Source organism: Lupinus angustifolius, chromosome LG20 (genome assembly GCF_001865875.1).
Source record: "Lupinus angustifolius cultivar Tanjil chromosome LG20, LupAngTanjil_v1.0, whole genome shotgun sequence".
NCBI classification, from domain to species: Eukaryota; Viridiplantae; Streptophyta; class Magnoliopsida; order Fabales; family Fabaceae; genus Lupinus; species Lupinus angustifolius.
The window spans coordinates 2,558,277-2,568,904 of NC_032028.1; the positions used below are offsets into that span (position 1 = coordinate 2,558,277).

The 10,628-nt window shown below is 36.7% G+C and overlaps 3 protein-coding genes across 3 annotated transcripts; 1 reads left to right on the forward strand and 2 right to left on the reverse strand.

Moving 5' to 3' along the window:
* LOC109336804 (inositol-tetrakisphosphate 1-kinase 3-like) lies at positions 163 to 5,139 on the reverse strand. The gene is made up of 10 exons (XM_019573631.1): positions 4,786 to 5,139; positions 3,762 to 3,843; positions 3,540 to 3,572; positions 2,346 to 2,466; positions 1,957 to 2,055; positions 1,483 to 1,602; positions 1,165 to 1,341; positions 819 to 874; positions 645 to 729; positions 163 to 395 (listed from the first exon to the last, which is right to left on the reverse strand). Exons 1-10 carry the CDS (start codon positions 4,956 to 4,958, stop codon positions 304 to 306), a joined length of 1,038 nt encoding a protein of 345 aa, XP_019429176.1. The 5' UTR covers positions 4,959 to 5,139; the 3' UTR covers positions 163 to 303.
* Positions 5,885 to 7,107, reverse strand: LOC109336614. Its single transcript, XM_019573323.1, has 2 exons — positions 6,676 to 7,107; positions 5,885 to 6,206 (listed from the first exon to the last, which is right to left on the reverse strand). The coding sequence occupies exons 1-2, from the start codon at positions 6,875 to 6,877 to the stop codon at positions 5,950 to 5,952; spliced, it is 459 nt and encodes a 152-aa protein (XP_019428868.1). The 5' UTR covers positions 6,878 to 7,107; the 3' UTR covers positions 5,885 to 5,949.
* Positions 8,170 to 9,393, forward strand: LOC109336616. Its single transcript, XM_019573325.1, has 2 exons — positions 8,170 to 8,603; positions 9,073 to 9,393. The coding sequence occupies exons 1-2, from the start codon at positions 8,402 to 8,404 to the stop codon at positions 9,327 to 9,329; spliced, it is 459 nt and encodes a 152-aa protein (XP_019428870.1). The 5' UTR covers positions 8,170 to 8,401; the 3' UTR covers positions 9,330 to 9,393.

Below are 10,628 nucleotides of genomic sequence, written 5' to 3' on the forward strand. Positions count from 1 at the left end.
TAATGAAGTTATGCTCCCTAAAAGTCTGTTTGCGAGTTATTCCTCTACAGGAATAAGAGAACCCTCTTATTGTCTGTCCTTGTATCAAACTTCTATCAAGTGAGCTATCAATAGGAGACCATATTCAACACAACATGCATTAATTTGGATAACGTAAAACTACCAATAAAGGCTTTTTTGCTCGATTGAGAGAGAGAGATTAGACACTCGTATTTAACCTGTTTAGTGGCTTCATTGCCATTGTATAATGTTCCTCATTTGAAAAAAACAATACTCTCAATGGATCTATTCACTTCTATAAGCTTAGGTAGCAGGTTTCATCTTAATCTTGCACTGCACTAAGCTAAGTAGAAAATCCGTGAATATGTGCTCATACTCTGGCATCTTTCCATATCCTGCAGTTAGTAACACATAAGAGAACGTGTGTTAAGCCTCTAAAGGCAACATGTACACTGTAAAGAACTGGAACAATAATCAAGAGAGATAACCCAAAAAATACAGTAAGGGACATTTAAGGGAATTTTTAAGACAGAGAGGAAGCTCGCAAGAGAATAATAAGTATACAAACTAGCACCCTATACAATTCAAGCACTAAAATAATCAGAAGCCGTGGGACTTCTGAAATACAAATAAGTTATACTTGCCAGGAAAGTAGTTGATATCAATGACATAGAACACATCCGTCGTCCCATATTCCCGAATCATATCTATGTTGAACAAGCAGAGTCCCTAGAGATCGCGATGTGGTTTAGTTTAAATATAAAATTTAGAAAATAAAAAGTGACTACCGAAAAAAGCAAAATAATAAATGAGAATACCAATCGATGGCGGAGCTCCTTTGCAAGCCTCTCCAACAATGGTCTTGGTGGATGTTCTGTAACAAAAATGTCAAAGTAAGTTTAAAACTTGAAATGAACCCATAAATTCCAGGCATTTACGCCAAAGTAGTTATTTGCACGTGGCAACTCACACAATCACCTAACTACGTATGGACAAAGTGATTCACTCAGCAATGAATCAATATACAAGATTTAATCACAGCTCTCACCATTCAGTAGCTCCTTGTAAAACTATAAAAGACAAACCATAAGGATGTCCAAAGTAAAAAACATTGGTCCATCTTTTGGTGAGTAGTGGGAGAAGGGGGAATTCTCTGAGTCTCACCAGCAATACTAGGATCTAGATCAGCATCGTCCGCAGAAGCTGCAGCACATGAAACTCTTGGGAAACGGAAGACGCCTGCAACCTTTGACAACTCGCGTTTACTGATATTAGGCAGAGAGAAACGCCTCACAACCTTTATGGTTTCCCCAACAATATAAATCTTAAAGAGAATACCACCTGCAATAGAACACCCCCCACAATAAATAAATAAATAAGATAAGATAAGATAAGATAACAATGTGACTTGAATAAAATAACATAAGATAACAATGTGATTTGAATAAAAAAAGATTAAGGTCTAAGGATCAGTTCACAAACCATGATTGACAAACTCTTGCAGTACCAGTGGAGGTTCAAGCTCTGAAAGAGAGGATTCATCATAAGCAAGAAATAATTCATGTGACTTTGCACTGCCATCCACAAGTAGTGGTTTTGCAACTGGAAAATAGGATACACGTCAGAACAAAGTACAACAAGAGAGATGACAGTATATTAGTCTACTAACCCAATCAGGATAGTCAAACCATTCATGAAAATGCATTATTAGTCTACTAACTATAAACAATTTCCATGAATTGAACATTACATCTTTAAAACGGAATGTGCAATAGATACAAACAAGGTTCTTTAAGCCCATTCAAGAATTCTTAGCAATTTCCAGTATACATTCATGAATGCAATACAGAGATGGCTGAGGGCATGGCAATCGCATGTGCCAAAAAATGGTAAGTAATTACCAGATCCAACCCAAGAGACAATGACTGGAAAAGAAAACTACATAGAAAGACATACCTAATGGCAACTTCATCCCAGCTTTACTGACTTCGTAAGGGATCTCGGATGGATTTTTCTCTTTTGTGATAACTAACTGTCGCGGAATACCAACCTTGCCTAAAACACAGCAGTACATAATAAATAAATGCACATACTCATAAGCATTGCAGATTCCTAGTTTACCCTACACAATATACATATTAGACTAGAAAATAAAATTAAAAAGCCAATAACTTTTTTGTGCATTAGAATAAATAAATAAAATAGTTGAGCAAGTATCCCAATTCACAAGCAAGATGTGTGTTGATGATTCTATAACTTCTAGTTAAAGTTCATGGACAATCCCAAAACTTTCAGATGAGGAGTTCTAATTTTATTAGTGCAATAAATTGTAGTAAACTAGTCACCATGGCAGTCAGATAAGTTTAGATCCACCACAACTTGCAGCATGGATTGGCGGTTGTGTAAATGTTGAATAGCATCTGGAGGATCAAGGACGTTAACCTCTGGATGTTTTTGCCTGTAATCCTTCACAAAATAAAATAAAAAGGGTTAAAATTATCCCACATCAAAATACAAACTTCAGATTATTTAGAAGGGATGACAGTCCCCAATTATACATTTTCTGTCGGCTATGAAAATTTTACCAGAATATTACAGAGACCAATATTGTAATTTATCATCTCACTATGAAAATTTGTGAAGTTAATCAGACTTATCATCTATGCTGATGTCAGAAGCTTTCATATTTTATCTGGGATTTTTAATTTACAAAATCAAAGATGTGGTTGCGTTTAGTATGCAGCGTTATTGACTTCAGAACTATACAAAAATTTGATCTCCACATCACAGTGCTGTAATAGTCACTATAAAAAAACAAAAGGAAACAAAACTTTCAACTAAAAAATGCAACAGAATACTAAAGATCAATAATCTGCCAGTGCCAGGTTTTACTGTTTTCTGTTTTCACTTACACAGAAAGTAAAAAAGAGAGAGAGAGAAAACAAGTTTGGTTCATCATTTTCATTTCTAATTTTTGGAAATGCACTATACATTTCTGAAAACAACAATTGGACATTTGGGTGTTTCCACTCATGCCACAGTGGCAATTGTGAAGTTTTTAAGACACTGATTTCAACACCTAACTTGGGGATGGGAATCACGGACAAAAGGTTACTGAATGAGGATGATGGAAAAGGAAAATGGGAATGGAAATATCAATACCGTTTATGTTTCCAAGTTCAATAAAAACAGAATATGAAAATGATTTTTTTGAGAATGAAAATAGAGAATAAATTATTTAGGTTAATCACTACAGTAAACCTCACTTGTTTAAATATTTGGATGAGCAATTTCAACTATCTGATCATGATTCGTAATGACGAGAGCAAGAACTCTGCAAATTATGTTAGACAATAACAAGTTTTTAAGAATCCAGAACATTTGGTTGTCCAGCCAATCACCGCCATTTCATACTTGACTCTCACCAATATATGCTAAAGATCTCATGAAATGCCATGAATGAGTGTAACAAAAAAATTAAAACAAAATGATTGCTAGTAGAATGTTAAAGTCGGTAGAAGTATTTAGAGTTCACAAACCTCAATAATCTCATGCCATTCCTCCCCAGACAACTGGAAAGAACAAAGAGCATATCAGATCAAAATTAAGAGAAACAGTAGTTCTTACTTCTTAAAATGCTAATAGCTGTCAACCACAAATACCAGCAAAACCATAAACCAAAAAGAACCCAAAAAAGGCAGCCACATTTGAAGAATTTCACACACCAATAATGATAAAATTCTGAAATTCACGTCACAAACCTTATGCAAGACAATATCAAAAGGCCCTTGTTCTAGCAGCGGCTTGTTTAGATCAATGGCAACAAAGTATATCCCCTTGTTCCTGCACCAAACAAATTCTAAGGATCACTATTGAGAGTGTCAGCATAGCATCAACATTCTAAGATTAGATAAGGCTCCTCTAAAGTGAGAATGTAATGACGCATTCACCCTTGATTTGATGAAGTGCGTAGATCTGAACAAACTAAATAATCTAAGGTAGATTACTGTAGATACACCTCTGCCAGCTTTAGAGACCAAGCCTTCTCATCTAAGGGTTCTTTACGAGTTGAGTTTTGGAGGAGAAGAAAGGGAAAGAGAAGGCTTTAGAACTCAACTCGCAAACGGACCCAAAGGTTATTAGATTAGTTGATCATTTGGCTTTATTTATAATACAAACTGCCTTCGAATACATTTCATGGTAATAATAAATTTTGAAACTAAGATATGTACATACAGACAAATTATATGTTCTGTAGTTCTGAAGCCCAGTTGGTAAAAACTTTTGTGTGAACCGACATCAAAATTTGTGGACAAAAATGTAAATTTCACATTCCAAACAGGCAGGCAAAGAACAGTTTACCAAGATTTGACATTAGGATATTATATCAAGGTGGACAAGTCCAAAGGTATGAGCATAAATGGTGGGATATTCTGACTTAAATTAGAATACAGAAAAGACCAAGATACCACATACCAAGAAGCAAATCAATATTGTAAATTGAACAGAAATGAAAACATAGTTGAACGGTTTCAAGACATGAAAATGATAGGGTATTATTATGCATGGTGCAAAAATGCTCCATCATCTCTATTATACTACTTAGACAAAGACACTACGTGTGTCCATAAACCCCACCACTGCAAAAGCCACTTTAATTGAAAATACAAAACAAATGATCAAAACAAGGGGGAAAGAAAAAATTAAAATGAACCCATTTGAGGAAATTGGAAAGAAAATATTACTCTTCTGTATACTTTTTTTACATGAATATTACATATGTACCGTGCAAGAGTGGTGAGCTTTGGCTGCAAAAAGCTATTTTTTTTCTTGGACGTTAAGGCGTAACCAACCACCACTTTATTCTGCCCACAACATTCGCCAGTTGAAAACGCCGTCGTTCCAACTTCTTCCTCTTCTTTTCGTTCTTCTTCTGAGATTTCTCCGCCCAGCCTCATGATTGCGCCTTCTGAATACAAAGATCAAACCTTTTTATCTTTTTCTTTCAAATTTCTGCAGTGGAATCCGCAGTTGGGTTTTCGAGTACGGTTAATATGGAAATGAAATTTGTGAATCTTGCAAATAAAGAAGAGAGACCAAAGAGATGGGAAAATAGAGAAGAATAATAAGTATTACTCTAATTGTCCATTTTATATGAGTAACATAGAATGTTCTTTCCTAGAACATTAAGGTACGGATAATGGTTGATCAACTGCTGAAGATGGAGATGAGGATAGACGTCAAAGTAGCAAGGTGAGGTAGGAGAGCTGGACTCGCCGGTGGAGATACCTGAAAAGGTTCTCCGACGATCAAGTGAGTGTATGAACTAAGTGTATGAGAATATGAGAATAATGAAGGCAGAGAGTAGTAGAGTGAGTAATGCTAAAGAGTAAAGAGGTTAAGATACTTCCTGTTGGTAGACATCCCTATTTATAGAGGGGAGAGTTGACTTTGGGCTCTTGGCAGATAGTGCAACACGTGGCCGACCAAGGCTATTGTCGGGGGTTGCTTTTCCCTTGTCAAACGGTCCGTCAGGACCGTACGCTATGCCACTCTTGTCTTTTAGCCTGTGGTTGGTTTGGTAGCCGTTCTGCAACCTGTCTGCCGTGCTGGCAGGTGGGTTGGTGAGGTACAAGAGGCATGCCAGGGGATGTCTCTAAGGTCAACTTTGTCGGTCTCCACACGCGAGACCTACCTGGGCGACCAAGCATGCGTCTCTTCGGTTCTCCGGTAGGAACAAATACCTAAATAGTTTTAATAAAATCATATATTATTGTTCAAATATGAGAATTATGAGTTGAATGAGTAAACACAATAGACAAAATAAGATTTAGAATTTGAATTAATATTATTCACGCTGGAACACCATTGGAGCAGTATAAACAATGGAAATAGAGAGTAAGTGCGAGCACCGAAACCTTAGAAACAAAAACACTGATATTTGATATACTATTCAAGAAATGTCAACAATGGACCAACCTCAAGACCTTCACTGTTCAGTGCAATGGATTGCTCCCTTTGATTGTACAAACTCCTCTTAACATCGGTTGCAACAGATTTTCTGTCTGGGAAACTTCGATTCTCTTCATTTACATACACCTCTTCATCAAGTCCCAAGTTGTCTTGCTTGTAATCCTCAAGCAACGTAGGACTCATACCCCTCCTCCTCAATTCTTTCATAAATAATGACTCAGGAGGTTCTTCTCCTGAACAACAGTAATGGAATGAGCCAACAAAAAGTGAAGTTAGTCATTTGATGTTTCTTTTAACTCCTTATGAATTATAAACTCTTCAATTGCTTGATATTCTCATGAGTTGTATACTTATCTCGCAAAGAACAAGCTGAATGCACAGGAGTTTTAGTACAAATTTCATCCTACACTACACTGATGGGTTGAAATCGAAATGAATATCACAACACTGAGTAATTTTACATATAAATACCAAATGCTAGCAATACTTTCGTTTCAATAAACTCTGTTATAGGGTAAAGTTCATGAGAAATTCAATAAAAGAGTTTCATATGTGATTTAATGGGTCCCATGTGAAACCATTAATAAAATATAAATATAAAAAAAGAAACTACGAAATCATACTATTAACATCCTGAATACACAATTATTGATATCAAGAAATGACAAGAGTAAAAACAATTAATAAAAGAAACAAACTTGCCATTGTTTTGGTTGTTGGCATCTTGAGATTGATAGAAGACCCTGGAAAAAGTGTTAGACTTTGAAGTAGTTAAAGTTTGCAACTTTATGATCCTTTTGTGGAAATAACTTTGTGGGGGGTTCCATATTGATTTTCCACGGAAATTGAATTGAAAAAGAGAAAGTTGAGAGAGGGTTGGTCTCAGAATTTGCAAAGAAGCCATAACTAGCGACTCTAACACTAAGATATAGATTTCATTGGGTCCCAAATGGAAGAAACGTGTTTGTTGGAAGAAATCACAAAAGGCTTCTTCTTTTACAAGGGAGTAGAGGCTGCAGCACTTGGAGAAGCGTAGTTTAGCTTGAGAGAACAAATCGTGGCTATGGTGCGCCAGGGATGACTCAGCTTTGTGGATAGAATTTGGAGGTCGTGGATTTTGGGTTAGAGGCTGACAAGTGACAACATAGGAAAAATAACAAGACAAATTATGATGATTTTTTTTCCAAATGTAATGTCTTCTTTTGTTTATTTTTGTTCTTTTGGGTCCACTCCTATGATAGGACACAACCTCCAATTCTTCTGTTCCTTTCACTTTTTTTATTAAACATGTGATGTTAAATCATGCTATACCACTATAATCTGGATTGAGTAAACAAGAATATATGCTTTTAAATCATGAATTTTACCAGCATCAGTAAAAAAAATATTAGGAAGCTAAGTATATAAATCTTGTGGTAATAAAAAAAACATTGATTCACCAATTTGTATTTAATATATTCCCAATATGCATTTTAAAGTCTGTTTTATATAAGTGAGCTCAGTTTAACAAATCTTACTGTTGATAATCTTCTGGTCATATATCTCTAGACTTCCAAAACTCTGCAAAGTGGTCCACCAAACATTTTTATACTTGAATTGGATTTAGGTTTATTTGTTATGCTGAATTGATTATTGAAGACTCCTTTTAAGCATATATATATATATATATATATATATATATGCTTAAAAGGAGTCTTCAATAATCAATTCAGCATAACAAATAAACCTAAATCCAATTCAAGTATAAAAATGTTTGGTGGACCACTTTGCAGAGTTTTGGAAGTCTAGAGATATATGACCAGAAGATTATCAACAGTAAGATTTGTTAAACTGAGCTCACTTATATAAAACAGACTTTAAAATGCATATTGGGAATATATTAAATACAAATTGGTGAATCAATGTTTTTTTTATTACCACAAGATTTATATACTTAGCTTCCTAATATTTTTTTTACTGATGCTGGTAAAATTCATGATTTAAAAGCATATATTCTTGTTTACTCAATCCAGATTATAGTGGTATAGCATGATTTAACATCACATGTTTAATAAAAAAAGTGAAAGGAACAGAAGAATTGGAGGTTGTGTCCTATCATAGGAGTGGACCCAAAAGAACAAAAATAAACAAAAGAAGACATTACATTTGGAAAAAAAATCATCATAATTTGTCTTGTTATTTTTCCTATGTTGTCACTTGTCAGCCTCTAACCCAAAATCCACGACCTCCAAATTCTATCCACAAAGCTGAGTCATCCCTGGCGCACCATAGCCACGATTTGTTCTCTCAAGCTAAACTACGCTTCTCCAAGTGCTGCAGCCTCTACTCCCTTGTAAAAGAAGAAGCCTTTTGTGATTTCTTCCAACAAACACGTTTCTTCCATTTGGGACCCAATGAAATCTATATCTTAGTGTTAGAGTCGCTAGTTATGGCTTCTTTGCAAATTCTGAGACCAACCCTCTCTCAACTTTCTCTTTTTCAATTCAATTTCCGTGGAAAATCAATATGGAACCCCCCACAAAGTTATTTCCACAAAAGGATCATAAAGTTGCAAACTTTAACTACTTCAAAGTCTAACACTTTTTCCAGGGTCTTCTATCAATCTCAAGATGCCAACAACCAAAACAATGGCAAGTTTGTTTCTTTTATTAATTGTTTTTACTCTTGTCATTTCTTGATATCAATAATTGTGTATTCAGGATGTTAATAGTATGATTTCGTAGTTTCTTTTTTTATATTTATATTTTATTAATGGTTTCACATGGGACCCATTAAATCACATATGAAACTCTTTTATTGAATTTCTCATGAACTTTACCCTATAACAGAGTTTATTGAAACGAAAGTATTGCTAGCATTTGGTATTTATATGTAAAATTACTCAGTGTTGTGATATTCATTTCGATTTCAACCCATCAGTGTAGTGTAGGATGAAATTTGTACTAAAACTCCTGTGCATTCAGCTTGTTCTTTGCGAGATAAGTATACAACTCATGAGAATATCAAGCAATTGAAGAGTTTATAATTCATAAGGAGTTAAAAGAAACATCAAATGACTAACTTCACTTTTTGTTGGCTCATTCCATTACTGTTGTTCAGGAGAAGAACCTCCTGAGTCATTATTTATGAAAGAATTGAGGAGGAGGGGTATGAGTCCTACGTTGCTTGAGGATTACAAGCAAGACAACTTGGGACTTGATGAAGAGGTGTATGTAAATGAAGAGAATCGAAGTTTCCCAGACAGAAAATCTGTTGCAACCGATGTTAAGAGGAGTTTGTACAATCAAAGGGAGCAATCCATTGCACTGAACAGTGAAGGTCTTGAGGTTGGTCCATTGTTGACATTTCTTGAATAGTATATCAAATATCAGTGTTTTTGTTTCTAAGGTTTCGGTGCTCGCACTTACTCTCTATTTCCATTGTTTATACTGCTCCAATGGTGTTCCAGCGTGAATAATATTAATTCAAATTCTAAATCTTATTTTGTCTATTGTGTTTACTCATTCAACTCATAATTCTCATATTTGAACAATAATATATGATTTTATTAAAACTATTTAGGTATTTGTTCCTACCGGAGAACCGAAGAGACGCATGCTTGGTCGCCCAGGTAGGTCTCGCGTGTGGAGACCGACAAAGTTGACCTTAGAGACATCCCCTGGCATGCCTCTTGTACCTCACCAACCCACCTGCCAGCACGGCAGACAGGTTGCAGAACGGCTACCAAACCAACCACAGGCTAAAAGACAAGAGTGGCATAGCGTACGGTCCTGACGGACCGTTTGACAAGGGAAAAGCAACCCCCGACAATAGCCTTGGTCGGCCACGTGTTGCACTATCTGCCAAGAGCCCAAAGTCAACTCTCCCCTCTATAAATAGGGATGTCTACCAACAGGAAGTATCTTAACCTCTTTACTCTTTAGCATTACTCACTCTACTACTCTCTGCCTTCATTATTCTCATATTCTCATACACTTAGTTCATACACTCACTTGATCGTCGGAGAACCTTTTCAGGTATCTCCACCGGCGAGTCCAGCTCTCCTACCTCACCTTGCTACTTTGACGTCTATCCTCATCTCCATCTTCAGCAGTTGATCAACCATTATCCGTACCTTAATGTTCTAGGAAAGAACATTGGCGCTGTCTGTGTTTTCAACTCACACCATGGTAACCACCAGAAACCGAACTCTATCTACCAGCCAAGTCGACCCTGCCCCAAGTACTCTTCCCCCACCAAGACAACCATCCTATCAGGCCAGCCGAAGCCACCATACCACTCCAGAACAACAACCAACCACCCAACACCTCCTCCAGATGCTGGAACGCCAGGAGCGGCTCATCCAGCAGCAGGCCGACGTAATACAAGAACTCCGCCAATCCAAAATAAACCCTGAGGATCACTCGGAACGCCCTATTCACGAAAGTAACCGTGAAGAGTCGGCGAGCGAGTCCCGCCCACCATCCCAACCAACCCCACACCACTCTTGCGGTGTTAGACATCCTTTTACACCTACCATCATGGCTTACCCGTTACCCTCTCACTTCAACCGCCCCACAAACATGGACAAGTATGATGGAACGATGGACCCACAAGATCACCTTGACGCCTTCGAGGCATCTATGTTGTTCCATGGGGCGACCGACCCCATCATG

Coding starts and splice junctions, on each gene's coding strand:
- LOC109336614 (XM_019573323.1), bottom strand. CDS start 6,877: ATGGCTTCTTTGCAAATTCTGAGACCAACCCTCTCTCAACTTTCTCTT. Junction 6,207..6,675: donor TGCCAACAACCAAAACAATG/GCAAGTTTGTTT, acceptor ACTGTTGTTCAG/GAGAAGAACCTCCTGAGTCA.
- LOC109336616 (XM_019573325.1), top strand. CDS start 8,402: ATGGCTTCTTTGCAAATTCTGAGACCAACCCTCTCTCAACTTTCTCTT. Junction 8,604..9,072: donor TGCCAACAACCAAAACAATG/GCAAGTTTGTTT, acceptor ACTGTTGTTCAG/GAGAAGAACCTCCTGAGTCA.
- LOC109336804 (XM_019573631.1), bottom strand. CDS start 4,958: ATGAGGCTGGGCGGAGAAATCTCAGAAGAAGAACGAAAAGAAGAGGAA. Junction 2,056..2,345: donor AAACTTATCTGACTGCCATG/GTGACTAGTTTA, acceptor GCTGTGTTTTAG/GCAAGGTTGGTATTCCGCGA. Junction 396..644: donor TGATATCAACTACTTTCCTG/GCAAGTATAACT, acceptor TACTAACTGCAG/GATATGGAAAGATGCCAGAG.